Source organism: Gigantopelta aegis, chromosome 9 (genome assembly GCF_016097555.1).
Source record: "Gigantopelta aegis isolate Gae_Host chromosome 9, Gae_host_genome, whole genome shotgun sequence".
NCBI classification, from domain to species: Eukaryota; Metazoa; Mollusca; class Gastropoda; order Neomphalida; family Peltospiridae; genus Gigantopelta; species Gigantopelta aegis.
Window position 1 is genome coordinate 40,396,947 of NC_054707.1, and position 19,504 is coordinate 40,416,450.

Below are 19,504 nucleotides of genomic sequence, written 5' to 3' on the forward strand. Positions count from 1 at the left end.
TTAGAGTTAAAGTTTGTTTTGTTTAACGACACCACTAGATCACATTGATTTATTAATAATCGGCTGCTGGATGTCAAACATATTATAATTTTGACAAAGAGAAAACCTGTTATATTTTTAGTAGTAAGATATTTTTTTTATATACACCATATCACAGACAGGATAGCAAATACCATGGCCTTTTGGTATACCAGTCGTGGTGCACTGGCTGGAACGTGAAATAGCCGAATGCGTTCACCGACGGGGATCGATCAAAGAATGACCGCGCATCACGGGAGCACTTTATCACTGAGCTATGTCACGCCCTCACTTGGAGAGAAGGTCAAGTTCACTGTAGTCATCACAGGGAGAATAAAAAAGCAAGTCCTCTGTGAAAAGAAGACCAAGACTGGTGTACAGATACTATTAAAAAGTATTTGTCCGTCTAGGGAAGCCATTAGGTGTACGCCATCCGACCGCCATAACTTCTAAACAGGCCTCGGTTGGACTTATTGCTGTCCAGAAGGTACTGAGGTCGCATCCCGGTAGACCTACTGGCTTACACCAAAAGTGACTAACTACTAACCACCGAGATAACTGAGGAATGTATGTGCGTGCGTGCGTGCGTGCGTGTGTGCCTGCACGTGTATCTGCGCGTGCCTGTGTGTGTCTGTATGCATGTGTGTGTGTGTGCGTGTGTGTGTGTGTGCGTGCGTGTGTGTGTGTGTGTGTGTGTGTGTGTGTGTGTCCATGAATGGGTCGATGAATTTTATGTGGGTATAAGTACGAAAATCAAGTTGAAATTAAATTTTAAAAACCACCACATAACTTTTAAAGCTTGGCATCATTACCACCGAAAGATAATGTCAGTCACATGCTCCAAGACGAGTAAACTAAAAGTTATTTTATTATTTTATTTTTTTAGTTGTTATTAAAGCGGCAGTTTCGTCTCCCCATCTTTTACTAATGTAAAACACAAACACAACTCCATGGCAATTTTTAATAATGGAATCATTGTGGTTTGTAAAACATTTCATTTCAACTTAATTTTCGTGCTTATATCCAATTAAGGTTCAAGCACGCTGTCCTGGGCACACACCCCTCAGCTATCTGGGCTGTCTGTTAATTGGTAGTGGTTAGTGAAAGAAGTCGGTGTAGTCTAAAACAACTACGGTACCCTTATCTGCCACCTGGGGCGGGATTTAGCTCAGTCGGTTGAGTGCTCCTTTGAGGTGCTTGCGTCGCAGGATCGAACCACCTCGGTGGCTCCATTTTTCTTTGTGTGCCACCTCGAGTCTTAGCCGAGTCTTACATTTGAATGACTATGACCACTAAGAAGAAATAGTAAACATTGTTGTGACGACCTCTTGCAAAGCGCTACTGTCACGTCAGTCATTCCGGAACTCCCGCCGAGAGAGGTCACGTCATAATATTTACTAAAAGACTTTTAACAACATTCCGCCAGCAGATGAAACGTGACACGAACAATAGGAAATGTGGAGTTAGCGTGACTTAGCGAAAACAGGTAAAATGTTAATTCCCGGAATGAACGCCCGACGGTAGTTTTCTTTTGAAACACTTATTGCTCGTTGAAACATCTGCTTAGAACAAATTTTCAATCAACTACTAAAGTTTTTTTTGTACTACTAGTTTTCAAACCAAAACATATTATATATCTCGTTCAACAAAAAAATTGGGTTTTTTTTTTTTTTTTATCAATAATTGCAGTTTCGCTTGACGTCAAAAGGAATCAATGTTTGACATAATAATAAAAAATTTAAAACAAAAACAAAACAACACCCCCCCCCCCCAAATAAAAAACAATCGAAACAAACAAACAAACAACACACACACCCCTAAAAATAAAAATAAAACGATGAATAAATAAATAGAAACCAATCCCCCAAAAAGTAAAAACAACAACAACAACAACAACAAAAAACAAAAAATAAAGAACAAAAAACAAAACATCACTATTAGCAAAGCTGCTGTTGCGATTACTCCGAATGTATCAGCCTCGAACAGTGAGGCGGAATGTCTTGATTTGGTGCTAGATAAACCAAAATATTCCCTTTATTGGCCAACCGAGGCAGAGTTAAAATCATGTGGCCTATTACTGTTAAGACCAGAATACTCTAACCTTGACTGCAAATGCATGGAGAAAGAGAGAGAGAGAGAGAGAGAGAGAGAGAGAGAGAGAGAGAGAGAGAGAGAGAGAGAGAGAGAGAGAGAGAGAGAGAGAGAGAGAGAGAGAGAGAGAGAGGAGAGAGGAGAGAGGAGGCAGAGAGAGAGAGAGGAGGCCGAGAGACAGACAGAGACCACCACACAGAGAGAGAGATGAGAGAGAGAGAGAGAGAGAGAGAGAGAGAGAGAGAGAGAGAGAGAGAGAGAGAGAGAGAGAGAGGAGGCAGAGACAGACAGAGACACACACACAGAGAGAGAGAGAGAGAGAGAGAGAGAGAGAGAGAGAGAGAGAGAGAGAGAGAGAGAGAAAGAGAGAGAGAGAGAAGAGAGAGAGAAAGAGAAAGAGAGAGATATACAGATACAGATACAGAGAGACAGAGAGACAGAGACAGGGATAGAAGATAATAGTAAGGTTGGGGGCGGGAAGGGATGATGGTGACAGATCACATGCTCAAAGATGAGTAAACTAAAAGTTAATTCATTTTTGTTAGCTATTATTTAAGCGGCAGTTTCATCTCCTCATCTTTTTCTAATGTGAAATACAAACTCAACTGCTGTTCTAATAATAAATTCGGCGTCCGTAATGGAAGAAATGTTGTTTTTAATTTAACGACGAACTTAACACCTTTTTATTTACACTTATATGGCGTCGTAGATATGGTTTAGGACCACACAGATGAGAGAGGAAACCCGCTGTCGCGTTCCATATATTTTCTATTAGTAATAGAGATTTTTTAAATATGCATCATCCAATAGACCATGACGGCACATACCACGACCTTTGTTATAAACGTTGTTGGAACGAGAAACAGCCCAAAGGCCCACTGACAAGGATCAATCCTAGATCGATTTCACACCCGACAAGCGTTTTAGGATGTATACCCCCAAATCAAATCCCATAAAACACAATAGTAACATATATGGGTAAAACTGCTATGCCTCACTCTTAAAGTAAATCTGAAAACAATCGAGGGTTAAGCTGCTCGTTATGGACACAACGGGTAACGTCTATGACTACCCTATAGTGAAAGAGCTTGGGGTGGGGGTGTGGGTGAGGTGGTATTTAACCAAATAGGTCCAAAAGGTCTGTGGGTACTATATAGTTCCACACAAAAATTGTCATGCTATTTTTAGTAGGACTCCGCACATTTGAAATTACAGGAATTTACTGGCCAGATGAAACAACATTTTATCTCAGCAAACACTTTCACATTTATCAACAATGGCAGGACTGGTAGCCTCATCTGTGGGATGAAAAGTTGAGTCCACCTCCAACTTTGACCCACTCAGATACTATTTTGGTGTACGGCTACCTTTACCACTGGGATACGTCCGCAGTGTTACAGAGAACAGTAGAGATTGCGACCTGTGAACTGGCAGTTGATGGTGAGTTAATACAGTTTACATGACCTACAGTAGATAATTGCATGTAAAGAATATTAAAGAATGAGGAAAAAAAGAAATGATGCGAATGATTTTAAATGGTTAATTAATAATTTAAAAATGATATTCTCGAAATTGCAGCTTCAAATTTGAAAGTGTGTTATATGTATCAAGATAGGGCTTTAAAAAGCCTCTCTCAACCTCTATGAAAACCTGCCTGTTAGTGGAGGTAATACTGCTAGTTCTTTCATAAAATTATAATTGCCAACAAGACGGAATTCTTTAAAATTTGAAAAGCTGGTAATTTTAAAAGTATGCCAATTTACCTTTCCTAACGGAACCAACCATCTCAGAACTCTGTAGTTGCCTAAATAAATAATAATAATAATCCTCTGTGGTGGAGTGGTTTAGCCATCGGACAAAAGGCTGATGGGAACTGGGTTCGCAGCCCGGTACTGACTCCCACCCAAAAGGGTTCGACGACTCAATGGGTAGGTGTACGGCCACTACACCGACTTCTCTCTCAATAACCACAAACAAGTAACAACTAACAACTACCCCCCCCCCCCCGAGAGGATAGCACATACCACGGCCTTTGGTATACTCGTCATGGTGCATTGGCTATAACGAAAAAGTAGCTCAATGGGCCCACCGTCGGGGATCGACCCCAGATCGACCGTGCATCAGACGAGCGCTTTACCAGTGTGTTATGTCCCGCCAAACCCTGTTGTATTTTTGCATAAACAACAAAACAAATAAATGTACTATACATGGCTATGACGTGTGGCAACTCGATTGTCTAAAACATCAACAGTCATCAGTAAATCGGTACAAACTGAAAGCAGTATAGAAATACAATATAAACATGACGAATAATTACATAATTAATTAAAACTTAAATTGGTTTTATTGTAAATCGCAAACCGCATAACGTATACAACATTTATGGACAAAGATAAACAAAGAAATCTTTAACACAACGACGATTTCGAAGGGATATGCGATGTGTTTTCGAACGTCAAGGAAACAAAAGCACAATGAACATGCCTAAAACAATGAAAACAATGCAAAAACACCAGAACAAACGTGTCCTTGTTGACAATCCCTTTTTCAGACTGGTATATATCAGGAACTCTCGATTCAATTTTGCTAATTTAACCAACAGATTAAAAACACTAGTATTGCATCTGCAACGAGACAACCAATACAGGTAAGTATTAATTTTGAGAAATCTATTTCTGAAAATATATTTGCAAGACAATTAACGTTTTACCTACAACAGCGTTTTTGAAAGCGATTAGTTACGTCTTTAATTACGGACTTTTCAATGTGAATTTTTATTTTCGATAATTACAGCTTTTTGAAACCATTAAATTGCACATTAAAGTTCAAGTTTTTTATTAGTTCAAAACTGTTGTTTATAACCAGCCTCTGTAGTGTAGTAGTTAAGCCATCAGACTTAAGACTGGTAGATACTGAGTTCGCCTCCCAATGGCCCCACCTAATCCGACGTAGCCCAGTCTAGGATCGATCCCCGTCGGTGGACCCATTGGGCTATTTCTCGTTCCAGCCAGTGCTCCACAACTGGTGTAACAAAGGCCGTGGTATGTACTATCCTTTGCATATAAAAGATCCCTTGCTGCTAATTGAAAAGAGTAGCCCATGAAGTGGCGACAGCGGGTTTCCTCCCTCAATATCTGTGTGGTCCTTAACCATATGTCCGACGCCATATAACCGTAAATAAAATGTGTTGAGTGCGTCGTTAAATAAAACATTTCCTTCCTTCCTTCCTTCCTTCCTTCCTAATGTTTACCTAGTCGGTATAGGATCGATCCCCGTCGGTGGTCTCATTGTGCTATTTCTCATTCCAGCCAGTGCACTACGACTGGCATATCAAAGATGGTGGCATGTGCTATCCTAAATGTGTGATGGTGCATATAAAAGATCCCTTACTACTAACTGAAAACATGTAGCGGGTTTCGTCTCTACCAAATATTTGACATCCAATAGCCGATGGTTAATAAATCAATGTGCTCTAGTGGTGTCGTTAAACCAAACATGACTTTTTTAGTGAAGGTACCTAACTCTAGAACTAGGATAAGTAACATTTAACATATCGGGTATGTAAAACATTTGTTTTTTAATGATCTTCCAATTTGGCAAAATCGCCTTGCAGTTGAAAAATAAATAAAATGATGATACGTGAAATATGGTTGTGTTAAAGGCACCGACTCTAGTTATTTTGGTGGAGTAAAATATTTTTCTCTATAACAACTTGTTTTACCGTTAAAGTACACATTACTTACAACTTTTTATTAAGTTATCAATTTTGGCAAATCCAATAACTCAAAATGCATTTTATGTCAAATAGAAAAGCATTTTGGGTTATCTAGGGTTAGTCACATCAATACCTTATGAGTGTAATGGTAGTAATAAGTATTTACAAAACAGCAACACGAGTCAAAACCTTGGCTCTTAAAATGTATTTATATTTATTCCAGAAATGAATAAGATTCACATTATAACGACCGGATGTATCTGGTTATATCTAGCAGCGCCACCTATGTCGGAAGGTCAACAGTGTGCTTCTCAGATAACTTACACCAGGTTTGGTCCGTACTACCAAGATGGCGGACAGTGTACGTGGTACAGCACGTGTCCGGAAATAGAAGATATATGTTGTAAGTATAATATATTTATAGAGTTAGAGTAAGTATTGGATACCAGCATACACCAAGCTAAAGCTCTGGTGAATGCTATACAAATGTTATATTCTCTCTAGAGACAATACATTATTAGTTTCCCTGGGGTGGGACATAGCCCAGTGGTAAATCGCTCGCTTGATGGGCTGTCGGTCTTGGAACGATCCCTGTCTGTGGGCCCATTGATCTATTTTTCTTTTCAGCCAGTGGACTGGTATATCAAAGGCCTGATTGTGGGATGGTGCATATAAAGATCCCTTGCTACTAATGGCGGTTTACCTCTCTAAGACTACACATCAAAATTAGCAAATGTTTGACATCCCATAGAAAATGATTAGTAAATCAATGTGCTCTAGTGGTGTCGTTAAACAAAACAAACTTTATAATGATGTAACAGATAAATATCAACCTCCACTGAGGGGATTCGAACAACAAACGCTCAGTGTGAGAGCCCAGTGCTCTACCAACTAAGCTAATAGGGAAATTCCCACTAGCTACTGCCAGTAGGAGCACTTTATACCAACACTACTACAATGATGTCATGTTTTGCACTCTTTCACAGCGACGTGTGCCCAAGAAAACCTGGACATAGTGATCTGCCCTGTAGAACAGTGTCTCCTGTACCTGACCAACTACCAGGCGTACGGCAACAGATGTGGGAACATCGCCTGCGACAACCTGGCCAGGTGCATGAGCTGCATGGCCAACTGTAGCCTACCGCAAGTAGGTGTCGCCACCATACCCAGCTACAGACTGTACTACACCAATAATATCGGCTACTTCTACCGGAACGAAATTTGAAATGGGCGTGGTTATAGTTCGGATTGACGTCTGTTATGTCTCAAGGTGAAGTTTGGTGCAGCCATTGATCTGAAATAATTATGTATAATATATATTCCTCTGTTTGAATAAAATATCAGTATTTGATTAGCTGGATGTTTCTTATTTTAATACAAGGGCAGTATAAATCAAAACAACATTTTAAATGTGTATTGTCCCAGTCGGGGCAGGGCGTAACCCGGTAGTAAAGCGCTCGCTTGATGTGCGGTCGGTTTGAGGTCGATCCTCGTCGGTGGCCCAATTGGGCTATTTCTCGTTCCAGCCAGTGCTCCACAACTGGTGTAACAAAGGCCGCAGTATGTACTATCCTGTCTGTGGGATGGTGCATATAAAAGAACCCTTGCTGCTAATCAAAAAGAGTAGCCCATGAAGTGGCGACAGCGGGTTTCCTCTCTCTATATCTGTGTGGTCCATAACCATATGTCTGACGCTATATAACCGTAAATAAAATGTACTGAGTGCGTCGTTAAATAAAACATTTCCTTCCATATTGCCCAAGTGATGTAATCATTAAGCCATATGTCTGATAAGCTTGGTAACAATTTTTACATGAATGAATGAACAAGAGGACTGGATTTGGTGTTCGAGTCGTAGGATCGAACACCCTTGACGGACCCATTGGGCATTTCCCCGACCCAACCAGTGCCCCACGACTGGTACATCAAATGTCGTGGTATGTACTATCATGTCTGTGAGAAAGTGCATATAAAAGACCTCTTGCTGCTAACAAACAAAATAGAGGGTTTCTTCCGTATGGTTGTTCTGTTGTCTCACTGTTTTCATTGTTTTAGGTATGTTTATTCTGCTTCTGATTTTGTTTCCTTGACGTTTGAAAACACATCGCGTATCGTTTTCTAATCGTAGTTGTAAAAATATTTCCTTGTTTCTAGTTGTCTATAAATATTGTATACGTTATGCTAATATTATCAAAATATATGTACGTCATTCAACAACAAATGATTAGCCAGTGCGCTCTAGTAAAGTCCTAAATATTTTTTTAAAATAAAAGTAAAAATAAAGAAAGTAAGTAACTAAGTAAATACGCAAGTATATATATGTAACTAAGTAAATACGCAAGTATATATATGTAACTAAGCAAATAAATAAGTACGTACGTAAGTAAGTAAGTATATAGGTCTAAGAACGTACGTAAGTACATAATAAACAAGTAAATATATAAATAAGTGAAAATTGTTTACTTACTGTAGTTAAAACTTATGGACGGAGAACAATAGTAATATATCAATCTAACAATTTGACATCGTGATCAAAATGGTATGAGCACAGCGTGATTCAGTTTTGTTATGACCACTTTAATTCATGCAGAATTAACTAATATCCATGCATAATCTACTGAAAACACGTTTACAATTAGACAAGATTTTGTATTGGTTGGTTTAACTTCGTTGCCATAAGCCGAAAATCATATAAACTATACTAATAATTGTGAACTGTAATAAATATTTAACGCGTCTTAATTCTGGCGCCCGGTATTAAAATTAATTCCTATTGACGGGAACTTGTCAACACAGTCGAATATGTCACTGGGCACGATAACTTAGATTTATGTCTATATCATATGGATCTTGTGTTGCATTAACATTCTGAATCTGTTCAATCTTGATTAATCGTCAAATGTTTTGTAAAATTTAGAAGAGCGGTTTGCTCAAATAAGGGGCGCGGTGGTTCACACCCTATATAACGAAGTGATGGGCGTTAAGGGGCACGGTCGCGCTTGCGACTATCAGAAACCTACATACACACATAAACATACACATACATATAAACGGAAATACACATGTACATATAATTATATTAATTATTTATATACTCTCTCTCTCTCTCTCTCGCTCTACTTCCGTGTCTCCTCTCTCTCTCTCTCTTCTCTCTCCTCTCTCTCTCTCTCTCTCTCCTCTCTCTCTCTCTCTCACACACACACCACCACACACACAACCACATACGCGGTACACAACACACGCGTAAACACACACACGTATACGCGTACACAAACACACACGCGTACACACACACAGAGAGACACACACGGAAACGGAAACGGAGACAGAGAGAGAGAGAGAGAGAGAGAGAGAGAGAGAGAGAGAGAGAGAGAGAGAGAGAGAGAGAGAGAGAGAGAGAGAGAGAGAGACAGAGACAGATAGAGAGACAGACAGAGAGAGACAGAGACAGAGAGAGAGAGTGTCACAGACGCGCCATGTTAAACAGATGTCTGTACGCACCGAGTGGGACAACTGTCTAATTCCCATTAAGCGTGATTTAATGGCACGAAGCAACCAAGTGACAACATGTTCCCCTGTCGAGTTATCATCATCAATATGCTACAGCTAGAATTAACTGTTAAACACACCACTTCATGCTAGTTTCTCTTTGATAAATGAGTTGTCATCATCAATACAATATAGCTAGAATTACCCGTTAAACACACCACTTCACGATTTTCTGTTTGATGAATGATATTCATACTGACGCGAATCATTCATTGCGGTCCCAGTCACAGGTGAAGTTGCGCCCCAGACGGACGTGCCTGAACATTAAACTGATATAGGCATGTAAATACCGCAGAGTTATTTGACTGTGATACAAATAATTCTTTATTATTCTTTATGTCTTTATATCTTGGACACTCAACGGTCATGCTCTATTCGAGCTGAGTTATTATTCTTTTGTTAATTTTTTAATTCGTTCGTTCGTTCCTTCCCTTCTTTTTTTCTTTCTTTTTTTTAGGTGTGTGTGTGGGGGGGGGGGGGGACGTAGCCCAGTAGTAAAGCGCTCGCTCGATGCGCGGTCGGTCTGGGATCAATCCCCGTCGGTGAGCCCATTTGGCTATTTCTCGGGAAATACTGAGGTTTCACCATTCATGTCATCATCATCCGCATGAGTTTCTGATGTCCAAACAAATTTTTAAAAACCCCACAACTGTTTGTGGCATTTATTTTATTTTATTATTATTTTGTTTTTAAAGAAAGAAAGTTTAACTCATATGGTGAAGGACGATTTCTACTAACCAACCATGAGACACAGTTGTCACATATATTTTTAATAGCCGCTGATTAAAGCAATGGACTGGAGTATCGTTAAACACATTCCTTTACCTAATCTAATTATATATGTTATACAAACGCAAATGAATTAAGTACTAGTATATATTATATTTCTCGTGAAAAACGTAAACTATTTGAAGATAAGCTGAAACGTGCAGCTTCCATCGTCAAATATACGTCCTGGCGAACAACTGTCAATTTCCTCATTGAATCTATCACCACCAACCATTAGTCAACTATAGATAGGGGCGTGGCCTACTTTAAAGAGAGATGAAAGTAAACATATTTAATGCTGTAGTAGTATGCGGAAAGGTAAGTTGCCTTAGGTAATGCAACAAGGCGATAAGAGGAATATGAAAAAAACCAGGCAGACAGACACATACAGAAATGAAACACACATTTATTAATGAATTATATACAGTTGTACATACGCATATACATACCTATACATACATATAAAAGCACAGATATAAAAATCCTGTTCGGCCTCAGAAAATTGTCTCATGGGTCTCGAACCCTAGACACAGAATCACCCGCAGTTCTCAGACCGCCATGATAACCACTCGGCCACCTTGACATTCTCAAAAAGACTGTTTAGTTTAAAGTTTGTTTGTTTGTGTTGTTTAACGACACCACTAGGGCACATTGATTTGTTGATCATCGGCTATTGGATGTCAAACATTGGGTAATTCTGACACGTAGTCATCAGAGGAAACCCGCTACATTGTTTTCTAATGCAGAAAGGGATATTTTATATGCACTTTTCCACAGACAGAAAATCATATACCACGGCCTTTGACCAGTTGTGGTGCAGTGGTTGGAACGAGAGAAAAACACACCAAGGTGGTTCGATCCTGCGACGCAAGCACCTCAAGCAGTACTCAACCGACTGAGCTAAATTCCGCCCCCATGTTCAGTTTAAAACAGATACGTGGGGGTCTACAAACCACGTGGTCGGCCCGTAACCTGGGTAAACCTGACATTCGCTAGTATTTATAAATGTATGAATATCTATAATACTGTATGTATGTCGGATTTGACTAGTACTGACGTAGATGTAAAGGCACATGAGACGATTTGTGAGGCCAAAACGGATTTTATTCCCTGTGCCTGTGCGTACTAGTCAAACCCGACTTACATACAATATATAGAGATTCATACATAGATACATGCACCCACTATATACAAATTCATACATCAATACAGAATAAACAGGATCAACCGCGTAGTGTTTAGTTTGTATGTTCCACACACATACATGTAGTCAGTTAAAGAGCATTCGTTTTAAGAATGACTCGAAATGTTTAAACTACACCCCATAACACAGAGTAGATATTTGGTGTCAAACAAAGGTATGCATTTTAATGTTAAAGTTTGTTTTTTGGTTAACGACACCACTGGAGCATTGATTTTGTTTATTAATCATCGGCTATTGGACTTCAAACATTTGGTAATTTTGACATATAATCTGAGAGAGAAAACCCGCTACATTTTTTCATTAGTAGCAAGGGATCTTTTATATGTACCATCCCATAGACAGGATACTGTCTATGGGATGGTACATATAAAAGATCCCTTGCTACTAATGAAAAAATGTAGCGGGTTTTCTCTCTCAGATTATATGTCAAAATTACCAAATGTTTGAAGTCCAATAGCCGATGATTAATAAACAAAATCAATGCTCCAGTGGTGTCGTTAACCAAAAAACAAACTTTAACATTAAAATGCATACCTTTGTTTGACACCAAATATCTACTCTGTGTTATGGGGTGTAGTTTAAACATTTCGAGTCATTCTTAAAACGAATAGCACATGCCACGGCCTTTGCTATACCAGTCGTGGTGCACTGGCTAGGACGAGAAATGGCCCAATGGGTCCACCGACGGAGATCGATCTCAAACCGATCTCGCATCAAACGAGCGCTTTACCACTGGGCTACGTCCCACTCCGCAATTTATTTTTAAAAATATGATTGAAAAAGAATGACTCGATAGCCGAGAGTGTATCATGGCAGCCTGCAAGGTGCGGGCGATTCGGTGCCACAGGTTCAAATCCCAGCAACAGCAAGAAAAATAATTGTGAGGCAGAAAAGATTTAATTATCCCCTGCTCCAGAGTGTCAGTACCCGACATACATACAATATATAGATATTCGTACATCAATACATATATACAGACATACATACAGACATATATACAGCCATACATACATACAGCCATACATACATACATACATACAGACAGACATACAGACAGACCATACAGACATACAGACAGACAGACATACATACATACATACATACAGACATACAGACAGACAGACATACAGACAGACAGACATACAGACATACATACATATATACAGACATACATATAGACATACATATAGACAGACAGACATATAGGCAGAGGAACGTTTAGCTGCAGGTTTAATTAAGGTCAAACAGTCAGTAATAAAATGAGGCTTATTCGTCCTAAAATATAAATCTGATAAATATAACCACGTCTCAGGGCATTATATACTGAAACACAAAAGAAACGAGAATATTAATTTTAAACTTTCTCTTTAATTTATTAAAAATCATTCAGTTTGAATTCTATTGTTGGGGGGTCTATTCAAATTATCAATGTCCTATGAACATTTCAGGCCCATTTTGACAGTATTTACTGAATTAATTGTATTATGAAAAAAACATACACATTAAAAAACTTGCGTTTCCTCTGGCGTTGAGTATCCATTAATCTCGACGGTTTCCGAGTCGCCCGAGGGAGAAGAAAACCGGAGCGGTTTGTTTCTTGATGAGGGGATACAAACTGACAAGGCACAAACAACAGACACAAAAGATACCAGCAAGGGCAGATCCAAGAGGGGGTGGGACCAAGGGGAAGCGGGCCCACCTCCAAAAAAAACCTAAAGTACATTTTTTGACAATTTGCACAAATTAAAAGAAATTGCCCGAATCTGGATAACAACATTTATTGATATTAACATTACTGCCAAACAGTTTAAACGGTTGCAAATGAAGCACTACACATTTTTGCATTGGAAGGAAGGAAATGTTTTATTTAACAATGCACTCAACACATTTTATTTACAATTATATGGCGTCAGACATATGGTTACGGACCACACAGATATTGAGAGAGGAAACCCGCTGTCGCCACTTCATGGGCTACTCTTTTCGATTAGCAGCAAGGGATCTTTTATATGCACTATCCCACAGACAGGGTAGTACATACCACGGCCTTTGATATGCCAGTCGTTGTGCACTGGCTGGAACGAGAAATAGCCCAATGGGCCCACCGACGGGGATCGATCCCAGACCGATTGCGCATCGAGTGGGCGCTTTACCACTGGGCTTTTACATTGGATTACAAATAATTTTGCGGGTAGAATGATGGAAATAGGCCTACATGGTAATGAAGTGTCAGGTTAGCACATTTTGCTCAAAGAATAACTCTATTGCCCCGCCTCCCCGCCCCGTCTCGTACGCTTATTGGACTATAATTATAAATAAGTTAAAAAACAACAACAACAAAGTATACATACACAAATACCGAAAATAAAACATTATTCACTGTCCGACTAAATTAACTGACCTGCTTGTCCCAGTCAGTACCCCGAACGACTGGTATGTGCTGTCCTGCCTGTGGAAGGAAAGTGGTAATGAAAAAATATATATAACGGGTTTCTTTTTGAAGACTACCATGTCACCATGACCAAATGTCTGTCATCCAATAGCCAGTGATGAATTAATCAACGTGTTCTACTGGTGTCGTTAAACAAAATAAACTTTACCTGAACTAACTAAAGGAAACTAAATAAACTAACTAAACCAGCCAAAACCAATTGAACTAACTGACTAATTAACTAAACTAAGCGAATATTTGTCGATTTCATAAGCGAGACTCTTCGTTTTAATTACAACCCGCCCTGCCATAATTTTGGTGCGAGAATACATTATTTCGGACATTTAATGTCGTCTGCCTAACAGATAACACCACGTGATCAATTTGCCTTTGTCAACGAGTGCGGCATGTCTTCTTCCCAAACATTATTATAATACAGTCTGTGATTGGTCTATTGTAAAACTAGTTTCTCAATCACTACACCTGTTTAGTCGCCGAAGACAATTCGGGCACGGGTTGTCTTTCAACAACGAGACAGAACGCATTTTGAAAATTTTAACTGCAGCGACAAGCGGCTTTATCTGCCTTACCTGGGAAGTGGTCGCTTCGCGTTAAACTTCACAGCATCCGTCTACTTAGTGGACACGGATAAAAATTGCTTTACCTGCAGGCGGTGGTACAGTGAAAAAAAGAGAAGACTTTTGGATTTTTCTATTTGGCGTTTAACATCTGGAGTTGAATGCAAAAGTGGTTGACGGATTGAAAATAAGGACTGGCTTTAAGGAACAGGAGGTATTAGTGTGTATATATTTTAAACAAATTGATGATAGGAAGGAAATTTAATTTGTTGTGGAAGTGAAAGTTTAATATTTAGCGTTGACAATTTTTGTTCTTATTAGTATTTTGTTAGCACCCCAAAAACGTTGAAACACTAAACGCCCAATGTTATATCTTATGATAGTAGATATTTGTTTTTAGTTAATATATCATCACTTCGAGTATTTTACCAAGAGGATTCAAAATTAAAAATGGCTGAACATTACAAAGAATTCGACAAAAACCCTATAATGCAGGACGTCACCTTCCGAGGTTATTCATTCAGGAGGAGAGAACTCGCCCTGGCAGGCGTGGCTGTTCTGTCTCTATTTGTGTGTGTGATTCTGGGAGCCCTTTTGGCGAGCACAGGCGAGCAGTCCGGTCCGTCTGCTAAGCGGCTTTCTTCGGAATACTGTCTTGATTCAATGTGTCTGCGAAGCGCCGCTTACGTCTTGGAAAATATAAACTCGTCGGTGAATCCGTGTGAGGATTTTTACCAATACTCCTGCGGACAGTGGGCCAGACGTAACCCTCTCCCCCCAGACCTGTTCCAGCTGAGCACGACGTGGAAGATGTATAACAAAAACGAGGAGAGGCTGAGGAAGCTGATCGAGTCCCCGGTGAGGAAGGACAGCCCCTGGTCCGCCGAGAAGAAGGCCAAGGACTTTTTCAGGTCCTGCATGGACGACTACGGGAAAATGAGGGCGCAGGCGAACCCTTTTCTCACCCAGGTGCTCCCCAACATCGGAGGAGCGTACGTCCTAGGAACGGTGGATTTCAGCACCTACGACTTCCAAGAGTCTTTAAGGAAAACCCACGTCGATTACTGGACCAATGCTTTCTTCACATATTACGTGAGGACCGATTGGTACGATTGGAGGAAACGAGGAATCCAGGTAAGCGTGAATATGTACTTTTGGGATTTAAAAAATGTCTTTGTTTAAGTAAAAATATTAACTTAAAATATCACATTAGTAGAAATTAGATTAAAACACTACTGCAGGCTTTCACCCTTAAATTGCACATAATTAAAATTAACAATTTTGGCAAATCGAACGTGCTTCTGGTTGTCCCCTTTATAATAGCTCAAAATCAGTTTGACGCGAAATAGAGAAAGGTAGATACCTCGTCTTCAAGAACTTGGGTCCATGATTTTAAAATTAAACGATTTAATTAAAATGCCTGAAATAAGATAATAAGATCGCTATATAGAATCTATCTTCAACAAGTGAACGAATGTAGATTTGAAGTCTGCTTCACAAAGCTCACTTAAGTTCGCTTAAACAACATCGCATCGTCATGGCAAGTCCTTTCGCATCGCACAGAAAGATCGCAAATGTGCGAGAATTTAGTGATTTGGGTCCCAGGATATTAACAGTTTTCAAGGGATGGGGGTAATAATGTACCAAGAAGGCGCTAAGGGGCAAGGATTTGTTTGCTTGAATACAAAGTTGTATTCAGAACTACTTATTGAAACCCAGACTCTCAGGTAGTGTTTGCAATTGTTCCTTCTCTTAAATCAAAACGGAAACCTCTTTTAAAGTGTTATTGTATATCACATTGTCCAATAATTGTTTTGTTTGTTAAATGTCATAGTTGTATGGTAGCAAAAATGAGCAAATAAGCATACGAGACAGGGGCTGGAGCAAATCCTTAAATTCAGGGTAAAATCATAGAGATATTCGTGCAAAGTGAGCTTGCATAAAACCTTTTCACCATGTGTTTCCACCATTCTACACACACTATTAGCTGTAACCCATGTAAAAAATATGTAGTGATTCGTCTGTAACCCTATATAGCTGTTTGGCAGAACTGTGCATTACATAATTGCCAGTGGTAAGAATATAAATTTTAACTGTCTCATTCAGATGGATAATAGTTTACATCAGCTAAACAAAAGTCAATTCGAAATCATTAGTGTAACATGTTCAAGTTCATATAAGCGCATAAGATAGAGATCAAAGGATATTTTGACAAATTCGTGATGGTACACTGTCAGGTATTGTGTCTCTACATGGTGACAGACTCTCTGGAGCAAATGTTTGAAAAGTTACGTTTTATTCAAATTGATATTGTGTCACAATTTATAATGATAAATACGAGTTAGGTATGCGAGACGCACTAAATAATGACTGATGGAATGAAAAATAAAACCTCGTTTATTATGTGTTGTTTTTATGTTTTCATAAATAGGTCAAAATGTTGCCAAAAGCCGTTTTAAGGAAATCGTTTCTTGAATATAAGACGATTTTCACAGATAAGCCGCTGTACACTAACAACAAGTTAAATAAACACGAGTGGAATTAGTTTTAATATGCGTGCATATTTATGCTAAACATAAAACAAAACAAGGAATGCGTTTTATTGCCATCGCTAGTTAACATAATATTTATACATATGGAATCTTGTTTGTAATATATTGCTGGAATTTTGGGAAGAAACATCGCAGTTCAGTCTGGGTGGGATTTTTTCTGTCGTGTAATTTTACATAGTGACCTCTAACCCTATATATTATTCCGTATATACGTATACGAGGCGTATTCTTTACTATGAGCACGCAATAAAGTATACTTGATAATTTTATGCATCTACAGTGCTCTTTTCTTAGTTGATGAATAAACGAAAACCTGTTTTTCAGGCCTGTCCTAATTGTCAACTAAAACTCGTAGCGTGTTCAAGACTACTATACCTGTTTGTATTCAACATATACTCTAACTATTGAGACCGTACGCTAGCGCTTCCAACACTGAACGCTCTGCTGTGATCGTCTATTTTTATCAACTTGGAATAAATAAGTTTTACCACAACCAGCTGCATGTAAAAATCATTTTAAGAAACAAGCCTTTGCCTTGCCCTCCCCCCTCTCTCCTCCACCTTACACATCTACCTTAAACCTCTCACAAACTGGACCGAAAAGCAAGCAATAACGTGCACACAATCAAAAACTTGGGATCACAGAACTGTTTTTCTTGAAACACCGAAATTAATTTTAAAGTTGCAAACTCTAGTTTGAACCCGTGAAAATGGACACTTAGGTTTTTGGTTAATATACACACCTGTAACAGTTTTGAATAAAGTTATAATAGAATGAAATAAGAGTCTGTGACATTGAAACAGAAAGAAAGAAATGTTTTATTTAACGACGCACTCAACACATTTTATTTACGGTTATATGGCGTCAGACATATGGTTAAGGACCACACAGATTTTAAGAGGAAATCCGCTGTCGCCACCACATGGGCTACTCTTTCCGATTAGGAGCAAGGGATCTTTTATTTGCGCTTCCCACAGGCAGGATAGCACAAACCATGGCCTTTGTTGAACCAGTTATGGATCACTGGTCGGTGCAAGTGGTTTACACCTACCCATTGAGCCTTGCGGAGCACTCACTCAGGGTTTGGAGTCGTATCTGGATTAAAAATCCCATGCCTCGACTGGGATCTGAACCCAGCACCTACCAGCATGTAGAGCGATGGCCTAACCACAACGCCACCGAGGCCGGTCCATTGAAACAGAGAAATATTCCTTTAAAAAAAAAGACTACAGTTCGTCTCCATAACCATTACTTCTCAGATGTGCGTGCGTTTCTAATAATATGAAAAATGCATTTAATGGTATTAGAAACAACACGATGGCCAGAAACACTTCGGATGTACGGAAATCGATGATATAAACAAAACATACAGCATATATATATATATATATATATATATATATAAAACGTCTCTAATAGTGAAAAATACGCCGTAGTGTTTAAAAACTAGGGCCTGTCACTTTAAGCCTAGATCTTTTATTTGTAGCTCTTTCTCGAATTCCGACATGCATGGAGGACCAGTTCTACATGACTTTCCAACGTCTTTTTTCTTTCTCTTCTTCTTTCCCCCATGTCTTGCGGGTTAATGAACCACACATAAATAACATACACATACGTGTACGCGCGATGAATAACAGAAGTGAAGAAAAAAAGAGTTCAAAACAGTCATGTAAAACAATTATTTTGCCCCAGGTTAGGTCGAACAGAAATGTCACTTCTTGGAGATCAAAACATTACCCGCCAGTGATTAATGACGTCCCGAGATTTAGTGACGTGTATTCGACATAAAGACACAGCAGAGCAGACGATAATGCATAGAAATAAGTTCAAATAACATTTTTTGTTTTAATATAAGTAATATTTTATTTATGACGTATTCACCTAGATAGGTATCGATACTATTTACGCGAACGCCAATATTAACCAAGGCCTCGGGCACGTGTGCGTGGACATGGGCGTACGACCCGGGGGGGGGGGGGGGGGGGGGGGGGGGGGGGATAATTGCCCCCCCAAAATTCGGGCAAAACAGTGGGGAAAATTTCGGGCAAATCAACCCCTCCAGCCCCCCTAAATCAAAGAGTCCCCATACGCCCATGTGCGTGGAGGGGTGGTGTGGGTGGAACCCCCTGCTCCAAACGAATTTGTTTTCAGTATATTTTTCGGGAAAGCATGAAAGCCCTAAAAACATCGCTCACCACAGTCTAGACTCTTCTGTACGATTTCCTGTACATGCGCATTGGCCTAGTTCATATCTCTATACAAAGAGCATAGGAAATTGCCTCCGACAACCTCACTCCTAAAAAATCAAACGAACAAACGAATAAAACAACAAGCAATAAAAAGAAAACCTAAAAGGCAAAAAACAAACAAACAAAAAACCCAAAACAAAACCCCACCCAAAACAACAACCAAAAAACCTCAACAACAACAACCACACACCCCTCATAAAACAAACAAACAAACAAACACAAAAGCCAATAAAAACAAATACACTTATATGAAAATGTAACTTCTATACTATGCCCTGATTTGTTTTCCTGCTAGCCCCTCCGTTAGGTATTTTAGTCTAGGTTCTGCCCTGTATACTGTCTAATAAAA

General features: G+C 39.3%; 2 protein-coding genes across 2 annotated transcripts in view; both read left to right on the top strand.

Annotated features, from left to right (window-relative positions):
• The first annotated feature begins 6,073 nt into the window (after positions 1-6,073).
• On the top strand, positions 6,074-7,049 carry LOC121380938. Its single transcript, XM_041509979.1, has 2 exons — positions 6,074-6,227; positions 6,811-7,049. The coding sequence occupies exons 1-2, from the start codon at positions 6,110-6,112 to the stop codon at positions 7,047-7,049; spliced, it is 357 nt and encodes a 118-aa protein (XP_041365913.1). The 5' UTR covers positions 6,074-6,109.
• A 7,201-nt stretch (positions 7,050-14,250) lies between these two features.
• The window catches only part of LOC121382110 (endothelin-converting enzyme homolog), a 53,043-nt gene continuing 47,789 nt past the window's right edge, over positions 14,251-19,504 (top strand). Inside the window, exon 1 of the mRNA XM_041511611.1 lies at positions 14,251-15,488. Coding sequence (XP_041367545.1) covers positions 14,805-15,488 — 684 coding nt within the window. The 5' untranslated portion in view covers positions 14,251-14,804. The remainder of the gene's footprint in view (positions 15,489-19,504) is intronic.